This window comes from Bos indicus, chromosome 1 (genome assembly GCF_029378745.1).
Source record: "Bos indicus isolate NIAB-ARS_2022 breed Sahiwal x Tharparkar chromosome 1, NIAB-ARS_B.indTharparkar_mat_pri_1.0, whole genome shotgun sequence".
NCBI lineage: Eukaryota > Metazoa > Chordata > Mammalia > Artiodactyla > Bovidae > Bos > Bos indicus.
In genome coordinates this window covers 7,117,872-7,138,125 of record NC_091760.1, presented here as the reverse complement: position 1 = coordinate 7,138,125, position 20,254 = coordinate 7,117,872, and the positions used below count along the sequence as shown (strand labels likewise).

The window sequence follows — 20,254 nt, the reverse complement described above, 5'->3', positions numbered from 1 at the left end:
TACAGCCACTATGGAGAACAGTGTGGAGATTCCTTAAAAAACTGGAAATAGAACTGCCTTATGACCCGGCAATCCCACCGCTGGGCATACACACTGAGGAAACCAGAAGGGAAAGAGACACATGTACCCCAATGTTCATCGCAGCACTGTTTATAATAGCCAGGACATGGAAGCAACCTAGATGTCCATCAGCAGATGAATGGATAAGAAAGCTGTGGTACATATACACAATGGAGTATTATTTAGCCATTAAAAAGAATACATTTGAATCAGTTCTAATGAGGTGGATGAAACTGGAGCCTATTATACAGAGTGAAGTAAGCCAGAAAGAAAAACACCAATACATCATACTAAAGCATATATATGGAATTTAGAAAGATGGTAACAATAACCCTGTGTACAAGACAGCAAAAGAGACACTGATGTATAGAACAGTCTTTTGGACTCTGTGGGAGAGGGAGAGGGTGGGATGATTTGGGAGAATGGCATTGAAATATGTATACTATCATATATGGAACGAGTTGCCAGTCCAGGTTCGATGCACGATACTGGATGCTTGGGGCTGGTGCACTGGGACGACCCAGAGGGATGGTATGGGGAGGGAGGAGGGAGGAGGGTTCAAGATGGGGAACACATGTATACCTGTGGTGGATTCATTTTGCTATTTGGCAAAACCAATACAATATTGTAAAGTTTAAAAATAAAATAAAATTAAAAAAAAAAGAAAAGTGAAAGTGAAGTCACTCAGTTGTGTCCGACTCTTAGAGACCCCATGGACTGCAGCTTACCAGGTTCCTCCGTCCATGGGATTTTCCAGGCAAGAATACTGGAGTGGGTTGCCATTGCCTTCTCCATTGATTTGGACACTACTCCTAATTTTGCTGGGCTTCCCTGATAGTGCAGTTGGTTAAGAAGCCACCTGCAATGCAGGAGACCCCAGTTGGATTCCTTGGTTGGTAAGATCCCCTGGAGAAGGGAACAGCTACCAACTCCAGTATTCTGGCTGGGAGAATTCCACGGATTGTATAGTCCATGGGGTCGGAAAGAGTTGGACGTGACTTGACTTCGCTTCACTTCCTAATTCTGCTAATGGTCCTCCTATGTGTGAATGACAGCCCTGCCCAAATCATTCAGTACTTCCAGGATTGGAGTCCAGTTGGAGAGAATGGTAAGGTGTAGGCAAACCCTGGCAAAGGTGATGGGTTTTCTAGCACACTGCAGTAGTTTGTCGTTGTTTAGTTACTCTGTCATGTCTGACTCTTTGTGACCCCATGGACTGTAGCCTGCCAGGCTCCTCTGTCCATGGGATTTCCCAGGCAAGAATACTGAAGTGGCTTGCCATTTCCTTCTCCAGGGGATCTTCCCAACCTAGGGATCAAACCCAGGTCTCCTGCATTGCAGGCGGACACTACCATCTGAGCCACCAGGAAGCCCAGGGCAAATGATGACAGCTGCTAAACTTAGATGTAGGAGGTATAGGAGTTCACTGTATATTTCTTGCCATTTTTCTCTAAGTTCAAATCTTTCTCAATAAAAAGACAAACCATGAGCCTCCTTCCTCCACTCCCACCTCCAGCAATGCAATGATGGTAAACTGCAGTTGTGGTTTGAAAAGTGTTTGCTTGAGAACAGGGAGCCTGTTTATTCCCTATGAGTTTGAGCTGGGCTCTGCATGTAGAGATAAGTTTCAAAAGTGTCCAAGTGGCCAATTCTAAACACTTTCTTGGGCCATCTATCTGCTCTGTGTACTCAGACATGACACAGAAAAATGCTGATTTGCATGCACATCAACTCTGGGAACAGGTGGAGCATATGGAGGAGAAAAAAAGAACCTGCTATTTCCAGTAGAAGTTTAAAAATTCCCCTGCCTTCTCCTTAAATAATAATAAAGTTTGCTATTTGCATCGCCCCTTCTTATGAAGTATCCGACATGTCTTATAAATAGCTCAGTAAACCTCAGAAGATACCTCTGCGGTGGTTAGGTGTCAGTGCTATTTTACAGTAAGGAAAGTGAGGTAGAGGGAGGTTAATTGTTTGAATTGGCCCTGAAAATGAGTCACAGATGCCAGGCATTGCAAGAGACCTTCAAGGTCGAACCCCTCCTTGATGCATGAATCCCCTCTACACAGCTGCTGCTGAACACCTCTTAGTTTGAGAAATTTTCTACCTCACTTTTTGCAGCTCAATCCATTTTTGGACAGCTCCAGTTATATTTAATGAGCAGCAGTTCAAAGGAAAGGTACCTAGGTTTTCTGGAGTCTTAATCCAATTCTCTGTTCATTTACATGTACCACATCAGTGGATTTGATGTCATAAAAATGAATGTGATGGGACCCAAAGATAAGATCACACAGTTTAAATATTAATTTCATCTTCATGTGAACTTGGAAACATGCAAAATGGCATTTCACAAACATGTTGGTATATTAATACATCCAAATCTAATAGGATTCATAAGGGGATCTATATACTCTCCAGAGGGGAGGAAAAAACCAGACTGAGAAATGGAGATGGGTAAGTGAGTGGAGTACTTGGGGAAATACAGCACTTTTAAGTGCTGATATTCATATGTGTGGTTTTTCAAAAGGGCATCAAAAAAGGCTAAAGACTGCCTGAAAGAAAAATTGTGTCTCTTAATGGAAAAGAGCCCCATAGAAGAATCTAGTCAAAATATTCAAGATTAACTATGTGCTACTTAGCTCCACCAGTATGTTTTGGTCCTGAATTCTGGCTAATATCAATGGTAGCTAAAAATAATAAGTCACCATGAAATATCTAAAGATTGGTTTCCTGAGCAGAAATTTGAAAATTTGAATGGGTTCTGGTCAGAGGATTAGAGTGGGTAAACAGAAAGGGTAGAAAGAGTAAGGGCAGAAGGAAAAGAACTGTAATGTATAATCATGTTGGTACTGAGTGCCCAGGATTTTCCATTCTCCAACTACTTCAGGTAGGATTGTAGGAGGGTGGGTAGCAGAGTGTTTTGGCTAGCACAGGTGATCATAACAACAGAGAGATGTAAATTATGATTGCTAAGGTGAAAAATTCACTTATTCCTTTACTTGGTACTGATTATTTTTTGGCTTGACCACTTATGTCAAAATGTTTAATTTTCTTCAAGTCCAAATTTTAGACCTTTGTAGGTTCTTGCTTCTATATAGTATATTTCTATTTTCTTTGGGGAAGTGAAGGAAAATATAGGCATAACAAACCCAAGTCACTGTTTAAATATAGCCAAAGAGTAGCTATTACACTTAATTACAGGGTGGTTGAGCATTTTAAATGAGTTAATTACATTCAATAATTAGAATAGTGCATGGCAATCAGTCAGCACTTCGAGACTTTAGTCATTGTAATTTTTGCAGTTGTCATTTTTCTTGGGTTTTCTTTCTAGATTCAGTGTTTCTTTTGATCATTGACATTTTTATATATGTTAGATTATTTCAAATGAATCCTCATTGTAAAACTTTGAGAGTATGTTTTAAGTGACAGATAATACTTCTTTATTGTAGGCTGCATTTTATAAATTTCATGCTCTGATGTGTTGAAAAATGACATAAGGCAACCATGGATAAAAAAAAAAAACTTAAGTACTATGTTTTATGAACATATCTGGATGGAACTGACTTAACTGATGGCATCATCTAGTTCCATCAAAATCCTGAGGACCCTTGAGTTTGTATCCCAGTGTCCACTATATTCCTGAACTCCAGATTCATATATGAACTGCCTACTCCTCAACTACATGCAGAGGTCTACTAGACATTGTAAAATCAAAGAACAGATTTATGACTGAACCCCTGCTCCTTATTTCTCCAGACTATTTCCATATATACCTTTTCCCATCTCAGGCAAAGGTAACTCCATCCTTTGGCTCAGGCCGAAAAGCTTAGTTATCTTTGACTCCTCTATTTCTTTCATCCAGCCTACACTCCCTCAGAGCATTATGCTAGCTCAACATCAAAATACTTCCAGTATCTGACCATTCCTCACTCCTCTATTGCTATCACTTTCATCTCTTGCCTTGATTTCAGTAGGAGCCACCGATTTTATCCTTGCCTCTCTATGTCATTTTATTATACAAAGGCCAGCGTGATCTTTTTATGATATAAATTTGATCATGTCACTCGTATTCTGAAAACTCTGCAATGGTTGCCCATTTCATGAGGAACTGAAGCTTGTTCCAATAATCTACAAAGCCCTCCATGATCTTTAATGCTCACAAGTGTGACAGAGTCACATCTTCCCTCTCTGTAATCCAACCATACTGGCTTCCTTATTTGTTGTAAATAAAGGTTTATTAGTGCAGTGCCAGTCGCTCAGTTGTGTCCAGCTCTTTGCAACCCCATGAGCTTTACAGTCTATGGAATTCTCCAGGCCAGAATACTGGAGTGGGTAGCCTTTCCATTCTCCAGGGGATTTTCCCAAGCCAGGGATTGAACCCAGGTCTCCGGCATTGCAGACAGATTCTTTACCAGCTGAGCCACAAAGGAAGCCCAAGAATACTGGAGTGGGTAGCCTATCCCTTCTCCAGTGGATCTTCCCCACCCAGGAATCGAACTGGGGTTTCCTGCATCGCAGGCAGATTCTTTACCAACTGAGCTATTAGGGAATCCCAAAGGTTTATTAGAACACACTACTGTGGTGTTGGAGAAGACTCTTGAGAGTCCCTTGGACTGCAAGGAGATCCAACCAGTCCATTCTGAAGGAGATCAGCCCTGGGATTTCTTTGGAAGGAATGATGCTAAAGCTGAAACTCCAGTACTTTGGCCACCTCATGCGAAGAGTTGACTCATTGGAAAAGACTCTGATGCTGGGAGGGATTGGGGACAGGAGGAGAAGGGGACGACAGAGGATGAGATGGCTGGATGGCATCACTGACTTGATGGATGTGAGTCTGAGTGAACTCCGGGAGTTGGTGATGGACAGGGAGGCCTGGCGTGCTGCGATTCATGGGGTCGCAATGAGTCGGACATGACTGAGCAACTAAACTGAACTGGACAGATACTGTTTCTGTACTGCCTGTGACTGTTTTCTTGCTACGTCAGCACAATAGTTGTGACCAAGGCACTATGGCTCATAAAACCTGAACTATAGAGTATTAGTATCTAGCCCCTTTGAGAAAAAAGTTTGCAGGCCCTTGTTCTACAGAACTGATGGTGGTTACATTTCACTAACATTGGCCGTGAGAAAGCAGAAACTGCTGAATATTCTCCACACTGATTTGGTGCTCAGCTTCTCAGCTCTTTTTGATGCGTGTCGAGGGATGGAAGCCAGGCTTCCACCAGGGGTCTAATGAAACAGAGAGGATGACCAATGAGCAGCAGTTTCCCATTGCCTAGGGTAAGTGTGGGAGTCAGAGAGAAGTAGGTGACTGATGGGAAGAACATCCCGGCAACAGAGAGAGAGAGAGAGAGAGGAAGCAAGGCAAAACTTCACTCCCCATAACTGTTCTCTGGGGTCTCTCTACACTTGCTCTTCTAGAGGACAGAATTCTGCCTACTAGTATATAGTGATTTGGACTTTGTCCTCAGAGACACGCACAGTGTTCCCATTGACTTCAATGGGAGTTATGGACCATTTAGTCCCATAGACATCTGCGCTGGCTTCAGGCTATTTAACAAACTCCTAAACAAATCCCAATAAAGTGCTCTCTTTAATGGGTACTTAATTCTGGTGTAAGGGCGGTGCTGAGCACACCTAAGTCCTTTCTTTTCCTTCAGGTTTAGTAGTTTTCTCCTTTTTATGGCTTGATAATTACGGCAACCAAATCCCTGAGTCAAGCAGTATTAAACCCACTCAGAGTCAAAAGATGTCTGCTGTTATTGATCTCAGTTGACCTGTTTACTCTCTGGGTTCCAATTTAATGGCTCAATTGATTATTCATTTACATTTTTAATGTCTTTGTGAGCAAAATCATTTTACCATGAATCATCTCTAACTTAATGGGCAAACACACACTCATTTTGGATTTTTCAATTTTAGTAAGCATTTAATGAGCAACTGTGCACAGGTGAACTCAATAGGAATGAAGAGATTTCGGTTTCTTTTTAAAGGTAATAGAAATGATGGTTCAAATTCCCTCTATGCAAAATGGCTGTCAGTTGTGGGAACTCACTCGAAATCTAAAGGGCGGTTAGGATATCAACTTTTGTATTATCGTTTTGCAAATTATAGTTTTTCTCAATACAATTTGCAGTCTACAAGTTATGCCCACACCTTTAGTTAAATTAAATCCAGCTGCCACAATATTATTCATTGATTTGTTTTCCTTTTAGATGGTCCTGTTTTGCTGGAAATGGTAGAAATAATGAGAGAAAATTATGCTAAAGAATGTACTGCTGCTGCTGCTGCTGCTAAGTCGCTTCAGTCGTGTCCAACTCTTCGCGACCCCATGGACTGCAGCCCACCAGGCTCCTCCGTCAATAGCATTATTTTATTAACTCATGGAATTCTCTATGTACAAATGTAGACAACATGAAAGGTCTTACTATACCAGTGTACAATATAATGTATATCATAAGGCTCTTTATGTATACATATGGAGTTCATTTGTTAATATGTTTTCTTCCTTCACAGCAAGCAGGTGACGCTCTAAGAAGCCACTGCCGCTGCCTGTGGCTTATCCTTCCTAGTAGGACTATTTTGAATTTGGTATTTATAAATTATATGTACAGTCAACTAGTTTACTTCTTTTTAAAATGAGATGAGGTATAAGAAAATACATAAATGCATATTTCCAACCACAAAAGTCTGACAGCTGAAAATGGAAACAGAGTTTAGTGCCAAATAGAGGAGGCTCCTTGTTCATCTTCTGAGGAACAGTATCCATAAATGCTAGTATCTGGTGAGAAAGAGTGAAAAAGTGAGATACTATTAAAAAGTTTAGAAATGTTTGGTTTGGTAATTTTTGCTGATAATTTTATTAGCCTTACTACCAAATGTATAGATTAAGGAAAGGAGATAATTTCGATTCTTGAAAAATAATTCCACAATGAAAATAGTATTATTCTTTCCACACGTAATTACTAAGCACTTCCCTATATGCCAGGACTAGGCGTATAGTGCTAGGTAGCAGATTTTAAAAATAAGATAAAATTCCAACTTTTTGGAATTTCCAGTCTCATATACATTTAAACAGATCATGAGAGCATGTAATATAATGCTTATATTTATAATGTGCTGTTAACTCCCAGTGTGGTCTCAGAGAGCTTTAGAAAGAAAGGGGAGTTGAGTGTGATCATGGAGAGTGGGGGAACTTACCACCTTGGAGCTTACATGGCAGACCTTCCAAAGTGAGGGGCCAGCCTCAGAAAGAAAGATTTGGGATGGACTTGGGGGTATTTAAGAAATGATGTAAGAGAACTGGGGATGTAGCTCAGTTAGTACTTGGATTAATGAAGATGAGAATGGTTAGATGGTGAAGAGCTTTAAATTAGAAGGACTTGGACTTTCCTATGTGGGAAGTGTTACTGGCAGAATTTAAACTGCGTGAAAGGGGTCTTTAACTCCAACAAGCCTCAAAATGTAAACAGAAGGCAAGATGGGGAGGTACCAATGAAAGAAACTTCCAATTGGGTAAGGTCAGAGAAATGTCTAGGGGGGTGCTCAGCAAGTATCTGTCCTTCACCTTAAAGTTAGCAGGTGAAACAAAGTGAGCTTCATTAAGGACTCATTACCAGGGTTCCTAGTCCTTTCCCCATGAAATGATCAGATCTATCAATACAACCTCTAATTGGATTCTTCTGTTGATGTACTTAATTTTTATTAATTTTTATTGGAGTACAGTTGCTTTACCTACCTTAGAAACTTTTCAAGATATTTACATAGCTACTTATTGAATTGGAATCGTACTTTGAAGTGGTTGTTTCCAAACTTTCTCTGTTTTATTTAACAATGGAACCATGGTCATATTCTTAATGGAGCTAGATACATTAAATTGCACCATTACTATTCAGATTAGATTACAACATATGTTAATAAGGTGATATTTCTTTTTTCTTAAAGTGCCCTTAAGTTTGATGATGAAAGGGTCATCAGAAAGGATCAACCCTTTGGGGAGTTGATAGGAACCAGCTATCAACTGGTTCAAACTAGAATACTCAATTAGCTTCATATAAAAAACCATCTTCATGCACTCTGCCTGATGAGTCAATGTCTAGAGAATACTCTGGGTCCCTTTATGCCAACCACACATGGCCAGGTGAGGGCTTGTGTGAGTCCATACCTGTGCTATCTTCATACACCACGGTCACTGTCTTCCAGTTGTAGTAGAGGACCAGATCCAAGACCGCCCTGCTGATAGCCGCATAATCAGGGTAGAGGTTGATGTAAAACAGGTCTCTGTTGTCCACGGAGGGGTGTTTCCAGCGAGTCTGTATATGTGGAACCTCGAGAGCGTTGCAAATAGACTGCACAGCACTGACGGAGGAGCTATGGGAAGGACCAAAGAGAGCAGCCACACCAAGCGCCAGCTGGTCACATGCTGATGTCCACAGACAAGGAGAGAGTGGAGGGGGGGAAGTGGGGATAGGGAGAGAGAAAGAGAGAGAGCTCTGTGAATTTAATCTCCCCTTTCATGGTTCCTCCTTATTTGCACTATTGGAAACTTTCTTCCACTCTCCATCTGTGTGTTGAGGAAACATGCTTAATCCAACTTCCAACATCCCTAAGATACTAAATAGTAGAGATGCAGATGTTGAAATGATTAGCAACACATCACAGGGCCAATGCCCTGCAAACAAAAATGAGTTGTTGGTCTCACTTCATTACTTTTAATCAGATGGAGTTTAATCTCTTGATTGGTGTGATGCCACCCAGAAGCACTCAGAGTGACTGTAAGCCATTGGCCAAGTGAATTCAGTTCTGTCATGTGACAACGTGGCAGTGAAGATAACTAACATGGTCACTGAATCAGAAGCCTCTCTGGGTGGCTGCAGAGTACTTTAGTTCCAGTCCTTCCCAAAATTCAGAAAAGAGGTCTTGCTAAAGAATGCTCAGTGATACTGGTACTTAATTAATTACAGAATAATAGATTATCATAGCTTAAAAGGGTCTTAGAAGATATACGGTCCAACCCACTAATGTCATGAACCCACTACCTGGGCTTTCCTGGTAGCTCATCAGGTAAAGAATCTGCCTGCAATGCAGGAGACCTGATTGGATTCCTGGGTTGGGAAAATTCCCTGGAGAAGGGATAGGACACCCACTCCAGTATTCTGACCTGGAGAATTCCATGGACAGTATAGTCCAGGGGTTCGCAAAGAGTTGGACACAACTGAGTGACTTTCACTTTTCACCTTTTCACTGTCATAAGCAATGCAGTGAGTCAGGGTCTCTGGATAATGGTAGAATTGACCAGAGTCCAGGGACCCAGCTCAAGGACGGGCCTATTTCTACATCAACATTCACCAACATGTAGTTGAACAAAATAAAGCAGATATGTACATAAAAATTAATTTTAACATTAATTTCTTTGTATTATAAGATTATATACACTCCTTGATATAATTTAGAATATTGAAAATTATAAGAAAGTAAAAACAGCCCTGAAATTCCATCAACTTCGAATAATATAAATTCACATTGAGTTGACTAAAAGGATTGTTCAGGTTTTTCTGTAGAGGTTTGTAGGAAAATCCAAACGAACTTTTTGGCCAACCTAGTATTTTGGTATTCTGATTTATCTAAAAATTGAACATGATATAGATACAGTTTGATACATTGCTTTCTGTATTCAACACTAAGTTTAACACTAAAGGCACACTCTTACCCTCAAGTCATTATAAATTATGCAAAAGTAATATTTTTAGTGGCATAGAATAGCCTAATCCATGATGCTGAGTGTCATTACTTATTTAACTAGCCCTACGTAGCAAAGAGTCAGACATGACTGAACGACTGAACTGACTGATGATGCAGAATGGCGCGTCCCTGCTGGCTCAGATGGTAAAGAATCTGCGTGCAATGTGGGAGACCTGGATTAGATCCCTGGGTTGGGAAGATCCCCTGGAGAAGCGAATGGCAACCCACTTCTGTATTCTTGGCTGGAAAGTTCCATGGACAGAGAAACCTGGTGAGCCATGGTCCATGGGGTTGCAAAGAGTCAGACATGACTGGCTGAGTGACTGAACATATGGTACTGAATTAAGTTGCTCCTAATTTTTGGTTATTAGAAGTAATATTATAAGCACTTATTGTAGTTCTTATATTTTTCTCTAGCTTTTACATTACTTTCTTAGAGTAGATTTTCAGTTATAATTAAATGCTATTGATATTTTTAAATTTCTTGATATATATAAACCAAATTATCTTCCAGAGAGGTTGGGACAGATTATCTTCTATAACTTCATAAAGTAAAAGTGTTAGTCACTCAGTTGTGCCTGACTCTTTGTGACCCCATGGACTATAGCCCTTCAGGGTCCTCCATCCATGGAATTCTCCAGGCAAGAATACTGGAGTGGGTTGCCATTCCGTTCTCCAGGGATCTTCCTGACCCAGGGATTGAACCCGGGACTCCTGCATTGCAGGCAGATTCTTTACTGTGTGAGCCACCAGGGAAGCCCTATCATAGATATATGCTGGCATTAAACATAAGTGTAAAAACATTTCAAATTTATATATTAATGCTAGTTTAAAAGAATTTGGAACTGCTGAGAAACAATAGCTGAATATATGAATTAAATAATAGCAACATGTATAAATGAAATTGTGTTGATTTTTCTAATAATGCCATTTCACAAGTAAAAGATAAGCAGAAAAAAATATATGGCCTTGTTAAGCTTATCTGACTTGATTTAAAGAGAAAAATTAATACATAAAATTTTGAGAACGATATTTCACGTATCTGTGGGACAGCTAGTGTACGCAATCATTCACAAGGATCTTTGTGACACTGTGCTCTTCATTACTGAATTATCACACAAGATATAAAGGCATAATTTTCTAATACTATAGGTGAAAACTGTCCTCAGATGCTAATTTTCTGGATGTGCTTTCACTGGTTAGCAAGAAAAAGTGAAGGCATGAGAGTATATGAACTCTTGTTTTGTCTAACATCGGCAGTGGATTGAGATTTCTGCTAATATTTAGCTCGGGGATTCTAATATTACTTGAGAGAAAATCAATCCTTTTGAATTCTGTTTGCCAGAAAATTACCAGTTTTAAGAAGCTTTGGGAGTGTTTAATTTATAAATATGGTAGGTACTTCAGGTCACAAAAATGGTTTGGATTTTATGTGGGTTGAAGTATTATTGTTAAGTGTGGCTGGCTTTCTGGGGATATTTATTCAACAGTGTTTTGCATGAGTGTGTATGTGAGCATGTGTGTCTGAGAGAGACAGGGAGAAGAGACAAAGAGAGACACAGAGAGGAGATACAGAGAGGAAGGGACAGAGAGAGATCTAACTAACTCATGGAGATAATTTATGTGAAGATGCTTATACACTTTAAAGTTCTGTATAAACACAAAGTTTTATTATTTGTTTACAGACAACTCTGACCTATATAGTATCTGCAACTTTATTGATCTTTAAAAAGGGAAATATTCTTATACTCAGATGAAGCTATAGATTTTTAAAGAAAACCACTATACTATTCAATATTCATCTGTACTCCCAGGAAAGCAAATTTCAGTTTTGTGTTTTTTTTCAAAAGGACACAAGAATTTGGCAGAAGACTGTATTAAGTGAACACACCCTGCAGTCCTAATGAGGTTGACTCTAAGTGGAAACAACCCATGTTTAGTTACTTGGAAATTAGCGTGAACATGGCATTCATTGTATTCCCCTTAATTGTATGTGTTTGTAAGATTTTTTTTTTTAATGTGGACCTTTTTTAGTCTTTATTGAATTTGTTACAGTATTGCTTCTGTTTTGTGTTTTGGCTTTTTGACTGTGAGGCTTGTGAAATCTTAGCTCCCCAACTAAGGATGAAACCTGAACTCCCTGCACTGGAAGGCAAAGTCTTCAGCACTGTACCGCCAGGGAAGTCCCCATTCTGTGTCTTTCACTAGTTTACAAGTGTGAAAATATTTACCTCTCCGTGAGGCTTCGAAACTATCAAAAAGGTTAATTTTCTTTCTCTAAAAGAGAAAGAGCCCCTCGTATTCTGGGGTGATATTCCCAGACGAACACCTGTAGGGAAACCCAACAACTCTCTAGTTAGAGTCTATCTTCAAGTACGTCAAATGCGGCTTGAAAGGGTCATCTTGGAAGTGTTTGGAGGATTTGTAATAAGTCCCACATCAAAGACTCTTTCCATGAGACAAACCTTGCAGCCTACATGCAACTTAGATTATTTTCTAGGAAATTGTCTTCTGTTCAGACACAAAAGATTTTCTTTGATCCCATAAATTTCCCTGCTTTATTTATTTATTACACAGTTCCATTATTTTTTTTCCTATTTTTCCCTTTTTAAAAAATTGAGGTATAATTGACATAAAATATTATAATAGTTTCAGGTGTAAAACATAATGATTCAATATTCATAATCTTCACATTTCTCTGATCTTGCGGAAAGGGAATAAGGTAATATTTGAGAGGATGCTAGGTAAACCCAGTGGCTCATGGCCGCTTAGAATTCAGGTTGTGAAGTCTGTGTGTTGTGGGCATTTCCACATGCTCAGTAGGTATGACCTTCCACAAAGTTTTATTTGACTGCACTGTACAATTTCATGGTGGTATCTCAGCCTCAGGAAGGAAAAACAGATCAAGCTTGACATTTTCCATTCACAGCTGAACCAGTTAACCATAGAGTGGAGGGCACTGAAGGGCAAGCTGATCAGAAAGGCCCAGAAAACAGAACTAGGCAACGTCCATTAGGAGGGTTCAGATGATGCTGGGCTGAGATCGCCAGCAAACCCTTGGCACAGAGATGTCTGCTGTGCAAAAGGGCAGGTAGCAAAGAGAAGGTGACTTGAGCAGAAACATCACCCAAAGAAGCTTTTACAAGTGTGAAAATAGTTACCTCTCCGTGAGGCTTCGAAACTATCAAAAAGGTTAATTTTCTGGATATCGTAGGTTAATGTGGTGTTAGGCATCAGGGTTCGATTTCTGTTAATGCTGGTGACTGCAAACTTGAACGCTAATTCTTCAACGTTAACAGGTTCATTTTCCACAGTTTCAAAGATCCCTCCTGCAGAAGCAAAAGAGATGCATGAAAAGCATTAGTTATATTATCCATGTGCATTCTTTAAAGAGAAGAATATAAGTGATATGAGCAAAAGGCCCAGAAGAATCAAAGTAAGGATAGTCAAAATAGATCCCAACCCCAGTTAAAAGTTACATCTATCAGCATATCAGATGCAGATAAAACTTCATATGTGTGCTTAAGATTTCAAATCCAATACTGGACTGTGCAATACCTATCAGATGGTGAATGGATTCCAAATATTTAGTATCACATCAAGTATGATTGATAATTCGATGGAGGATGATTATCCACAGTGTGGACATAAATCATTCTGTGGTTGACCTAAGCACAATCTCAGCTGTATCCTGGTAGGACAATCTTTCCTTAGAATGAAACTCATTCTATGAAAAAAAAAAAGACATTCTTGACTTCAGAAGAATCACACAGATTTGAGTAGGGTCAAAATGAGTCACATGTACGCTTAGATTTTTTTCAGAATGAACATACCTCTTCCTTGTGGCTCAGAATTCTGCAGTCATATCCTAATACTTTCCAAAGTGCACGGGCAGATTAAAAAAACAAAACAAAACTGTTTTTGTGTTACTTTGAGAAACTGATTGTGTTGCAGAGCAAACGTACATTCTATCTCTGGAGAGTGTTGAGTGTTCCTCCGCTCAACAAACACATGCACTGTCTTTGCCATCTTAAACACGAGGACCTCATCACAAGCTACGATACAAAATATCAGCGCTTAAACAGTCATCAGAGAATTCAGCTCCGACTTTGATGTTCATAAAGGCAATATAAGTATTATTAAATATACATTCTAAATGTTCTTTAAGGGCTGTCCTGGGATTCTCAACAGACACAGAACATAATGTAGAGGCTCTTAACTGTTGACCACTTAACTTGCTCCTTGATTAAAATCAATAGTCCTCTATTTCTTTGGAAAAACATATTCATTGGTGCCCAGAGAAGGCTGAACACTTGTAACTAGTAGACTACTATTTGTTTACTCTCACCATTGAGACTGGTTTGCAAATGCTTCAAGTTTTCTCTCCACTCGAAACACAGACAAAAACAAAACAAAAATCTGAGTGTGAAAATCGAACATCACTGGCACAGGTACAACCTATGATTATTCTTTCTAAGAAAAAGAGCTTCCATTGGCAGACTCTCACTTCAGAAAATGAATTTGACTCTAGTTTGAAAGAACAATAAATGAATACTCATCTGTAATTTTTAATTTAAAATTATTTGATGGAGAGGCAAATTCTTCCTAAACTGACTTTCTGTGTTAAAAAATCAACTAGTGCCCATTTTTGAAAGCTAAGATGTTTGATTTGACTATTTTGGCTCCTTAGGAAATGTCTCTGGGTTTTTTAGACTGATGATGTGAGATGCATGTGGAGATTATTTCTCTGTTCTCTGAGAAACCAGAGATGAATAGGACTTGGCTTTGTTAATGTTTTCCTGTGGAATCATATTATTTATTCTGAAATTAACCTTAGGAAAATGCCTGCTCTTTGACTTTGCATTTTTTTTTTTCTTTTTTTGTCAGACACTGGTAAACAGGTCCTAGGCTGGAGGGACTTTCAGATTCTCTCAGAACTGTCAGTAGATGCTCAAAAGGGATGCAGTGAGCTCCCACAGTAGACACTTGGTCACCAGAAAAAGATGGATGTATAGTGGCTTCCTGCCACAGTCCAGATGACCCACAATGGGAATAGCCCCTTCTTAAGATCAGAAACTCCTTGATGCTGGGATTTCCACAGTAGTTATAGCAATTACTTGTTTACTTGTCTATCTCCCCAAGAACATGGTGAGACCCTCAGGAGGATGGACTGAATCAATATCCTCACAGAGACCAAAGTATCTTAAAAAGTTTAACCTGCAATGATAGTTCAGCAGTCCCCAAACTTCTTGGCACCAGGGGCACGCTTCATGAAAGATAACTTTTCCACGGACCAAGGGTGGAAGTGGCGATGATCTGGGCATGATTCAAGTGTATTACATTTACCGTGCACTGTATTTCTACTATTGTTACATCAGCTCCACCTCAAATCCTCAGGCATCAGATCCTGAAGGTTGGGGACCACCTGGTTGAGAAAAGTTAATCATTGGCTAAGTCGTGAGCACCTTTAATCTGCAGGAGACAGGCTGGTAGGAAAGAACAAATACCTGTATCATAATCAGAAGTTCTGAAGTCTAAACCTTGGTCCACCTATTTTTTCTTTGAGAAAGACTTTTAAGTACCAGGAAGAAAGTTTCTATAAAATAGCTCTTTCACTATGAATATTTCATTTAAAACTTATAACAATACAGGTAGGAGGTAGTATATTTGTGTTCATAAATGAAAACATGAACAAAGATATGACACATTTTGCCCAAATTATTCATAATCAGAAATCCTTGTCTTTAACAAACTCAATTCATTATAAATATAAATATATTTACGTCATGATATATGTCATCTCTAAATGAAGTTAATGATGCTGCCTTGCTTACATTGGGCTTCCCTTGGATGATTGCTCTGGAAAGGGAATAGTAAATGCAGTGAAAGTAATCTGAACACTCAATCATGCCTCATAAATGAGTATTATTATACATGAATAGGGCTTCCTTGGTGGCTCAGCTGGTAAAGAATCCACCTGCAATGCGGGAGACATGGGTTTGATCCCTGGTTGGGAAGATCCCTTGGAGAATAAAAAGGCTGCCCACTCCAGTATTCTGTCCTGGAGAATCCCATGGACCATATAGTCCATGGGGTCAGGTCACAAAGAGTTGGACACGACTGAGCGACTTTCATTTCACACATGGATAATGAGGATAAAGAAAGGACTCAGCACTTGTAGAACACCCCCTTCACTTCAAAATTGTTTATTGGTATAGAGTTGTATTTTACATAAAGCTGGCTATACCTGAGTTTAAGAGAATATTAAGTGATTTTGTTACGTGCTTAGGTGGTATGAGGGTACACTCTGTTTTGTCATTTTGGGGGCAATTTTCCTTCATTCCTTCACCAAGCAAGCATTATAAATGGTGTCATTAGCTCAATACCCCACCACTATCTCCTTTTTTCTTTAGTGCTAAGTTGCTTCAGTTGTTTCTTACTCTTTTTGACCCTACGAACTGTAGCCAGCCAGGGTCCTCTGTCCATGGGATTCTCCAGGCAAGACTACTGGAGTGGGTAGCCATTCCATTCTCCCGGGGATCTTCCCTACCCAGGGATCAAACCCGAGACTCTTATGTCTCCTGTACTGGCAGGTGGGTTCTTTATTACTACTGCCATTGGAGAAGCCCCAACCTTTTCTTCAGAGAAGATTGCAAATACCAAAAACCTATAGTGAAGTGAGATATATACAAGCCTGGGGAAGTACCAAGAAAGCGGAATATGATAGAAACAGGAAGAAGTTATTAAAAGGTGCCAGACCTCAAACAGAAGCAGACTCTTTCAGCATCAGCCAACTTCCTCTCTCCTCCCCAAAGCTGCAGATTTTACAAAATTGAATTTCAGTGTCTTTGATAGAAGGATTAGAGGGACACATACCTAAAGACATATGTGTTATTACTATTACTATTTTAAACTACTACTGTTATTTACTACTACTTCTGTTATTATTATTATTTTTAGATTTGTAGCTGTGAGCTTGTCAATGAGACCTTTCAAGTGTTTGGGGCTCTCCATATAGTCAACTTCTGGATGCCTGAGTTCCATGGTTTCCAGGGGAGGAACACCTAGCTTGTTCCTTCCTCTGTTTGTCTTCTGTGTTCTTTTCGCTCCTTTTGCTGCTCTGCCCCCCTTTCCCTTTGTCTTGAGGTCAATGCTTCTCTCTATTTTTATTATTTAAGCTGAGCTGAGCATGACTTCCCTTAAAAATTCAATGAGCCACAGAAGGGTTGGAGAAAGCAAAACTAAGAAAGTAGCTTAGGTTCAAGGGAGAGTTAAATGGCCCCTCTCACCCATGACCATTTTATTTTCTCTAAATCATCTCCGTCAAGTCAGTGCATAAGAGAAGAAAGCAGGCATTTGAGAGTTCCTCAGTGAAGGTAAGGAAACAAATGAAGATGAAAAACCAGCTTTCTTTCTTTTTTTTTTAACTGTAACTGCTGTGAAGCAGAGCATGGCGGATGGAGTGCAGGAGGGTGATAAACCTCAAAATCCATGTGCCTGGCTTTTCCATGTTCACTTTCATGACTTACAGTCACACCTCATATGTACCCAAAGTTAAGAAGTATTATTTGTATTTTTCACATACACTATTTTCTTTTTCTGTTTTTATTATGTGAATGACATAGAATTATTTTCCATTTTATTTTATGTGAATCAAACTGAGTACCGATTATCAATCATTCCTCATGGCCTGGGTATATGTGATATTGTGATTTGTGAGAAAAAGTTCATATTTGGTCTTTGACCTCATTTCTGGCACCAGACTCTTAAAACTTGAGATTTCTTAAGTGGGGAGAGCAATAAAGATGTCTTTTGTTGTATTAAAGAAGAGCTTTTTGAAAAATACCTAAGGATGGGAACTGCTTCTTAGGAGAATCTGCCATATGACTAGAGGATCGAAACTTTCAGACTCATTCCCAAGCCCATTTCTGACCTCTGGGAAGGGGAGTGGGGCTGGAGATTGAGTTCAAAGTACAATGGCTAATGATTTAAATGATCAATACCTGTGTAATGGAGCCTCTATAAAAACTCAAAAAGATAGCACTTAGAGAGCTTCTTCGGAGAAGGCAATGGCACCCATTCCACTACTCTTGCCTGGAAAATCCCATGGACGGAGGAGCCTGATAGGCTGTAGTCCATGGGGTCGCTAAGAGTCGGACACGACTGAGCGACTTCACTTTCACTTTTCACTTTCCTGCATTGGAGAAGGAAATGGCAACCCACTCCAGTGTTCTTGCCTGGAGAATCCCAGGGACGGGGGAGCCTGGTGGGCTGCCGTCTATGGGATCACACAGAGTCGGACACAACTGAAGTGACTTAGCAGTAGCAGCAGTAGCAGAGAGCTTCTGGGTTGGTGAACATGGGGATTTGGAGAGAGTAGGGTACTGGGAGAGGTCATGGAGGCTCCATAATTTTTCCCTGTACCTTGTCTTATGCATCTCTGCCATCTGACTGTTACCCAGGTACATTCTTTTCAATAAGCCAGTAATCTAGTTAATGGGCTTCCCTGGTAGCTCAGATGATAATCTGCCTGCAGTGTGGGAGACCCTGCAGTATGGGAGAATCTGATTCTAATTCTTTCTCCAGATAGATGGTGTCAGGATTGAGTTGAATTTCAGGATACCCAGTTGGTATCAGCTTTCCTGGTGGCCGATAGTAAAGAATATATCTGCGATGCAGGAGACCCGGGTTCGATCTCTGGGTCAGTAAGATCCCCTGGAGAAGGGAATGGCAACCCACTCCAGTATTCTTGCCTGGAGAATCTCACGGACAGAGGAATCTGGCTACAGTTCATGTGGTTGCAAAAAGTCCAACACGACTGAGTGACTAAGCACACAGCACAGTGTATTGGAGATTTGCTTGGTAGTATGAGGAAATCCTTCCTCTTCCAACATACATGGTGGAATTAAAATCAGAACCCTCTTAATATGGTTAGGGATAAGTCTCTGTCTTATCACCAACAGGAAGTTTGGACAAGGGTCAAAGGTCATCATCAGTATATACCTCCCAGCTTCTTCCCAGCTCACCCATCATTTTCAGCCTGAGGTCATGACAAATGATAATTTAGAACGCATTGTCCAAACAATATGAAAAAGTCAGAATGTAGAAAAGGTCTTGGTTTTATTCCGAGTCAGGTTCTGACTTCGTTTGTGAATATTGGTGCCATTTAAAATGATAAAGGTGGGCTTCCCTCGTAGCTCAGGTGGGAAGGTGGTAAAGAGTCTGCTGGTAATGCAGGATACCCAGGTTTTATCCCTGGGTTGGGATGATAAAGGTAGCACATCAAATATTCTATACACAGCAAAATTCTTTGTGTTCTAGAAAACATTTTTTTCTTAATAAAGGTTGTTATTTAGGCTTTATTCATGAGGGTCTAAGGTCTTTGTGTCGGTTTTTACAGTTATACTCTGCAGGAAAGAAGGATGTTGGTACAAACGAAGCTAATGTGAAAGACTCTGTCCCTTCTGCTCTGCATCTCTCACTTGAGGAAAGTTACCACACATGCTCACTTGACAAGGAGTATAAAAAGATAAAATGTGTGCACATATTCTAAAGTAGTTTTAAAACTCAAAAAAACTGTTTTTGGTATGGGGCAACTTGGGACATATGGGAGCAGGGCTGCTCTGCTCAGGGAACTTTGAGAGTATAACCTCCTTGGGCAAAGCTGTAAAGTGGCCTGATCATCACAATGGGCCACTGAGTGCTCCATCAAGCCATGGGCTGATTTTTGCTACTGCAGTGGGTCCAAATGGCAGAACATTGAGCCAAAGAGGGTTATTCCCCAAGCTTGAGCTCTCTTGGACACCTTGATAGAGTTCAGACTTCTTTGGGATCCATCACCTGTTTCTTCTTTCTGATTTCTCCCTTCTGGGGTTGGAATAACTATTTCATGCCTGTCCCAACATTGCATTTTGTAAATAACTTGTTTGGTTTCACAAGTTCATAGCTGGAGGAGAATTTTGTCTTGGGGTAAATTCTGCCTGGAGCCTCACCCGATTCTGATTTAGATGAAGTTTAGATTAGATTTGGGCTTTAGAGTTAATGCTGGAATGCTGGGGCTGTTGGTATGAAACACATGCATTTTCATGTGAGAAGGACCTGAATTTTGAAAGAATCAATGCTAGAATGCTACAGACTGAATGTTTGTGATCCTCCAAATTCATATTTGAAGGCTTAATGTGACAATATTTGGAGGAGAGGACTTTGGGAAGTAATGAGATCAGAAGAGTGGAGCCCTAATGATGGAATAAGCATCTTTGTAAGAAGAAGAAAGAGCAGTCTCCATCATATGAGGCTAGGAGGAAAGATAACCATCTACAAGCCAGGAAACATGTTCTCACCAGACACCAGATCTGCTGTCATCATCACTTGGACTTGACAACTGCCAAACTGTGAGAGACAAATGTTTGCTGTTGAAGCCACCCCGTCTATGGTATTTATCATAGTAGCCCTT

General features: G+C 40.0%; 1 protein-coding gene across 9 annotated transcripts in view; it reads right to left on the bottom strand.

Annotated features, from left to right (window-relative positions):
- Nucleotides 1-20,254, bottom strand: part of GRIK1 (glutamate ionotropic receptor kainate type subunit 1) — a 463,936-nt gene that overhangs the window by 156,459 nt on the left and 287,223 nt on the right. For all 9 annotated transcript variants that reach the window (XM_070785918.1, XM_070785883.1, XM_070785886.1 and 6 more), the window contains exons 2-3: nt 12,963-13,130; nt 8,225-8,482 (exon numbers count right to left, since the gene is read on the bottom strand). In XM_070785918.1, the coding sequence (XP_070642019.1) occupies nt 8,225-8,482; nt 12,963-13,130 (426 nt within the window). The remainder of the gene's footprint in view (nt 1-8,224; nt 8,483-12,962; nt 13,131-20,254) is intronic.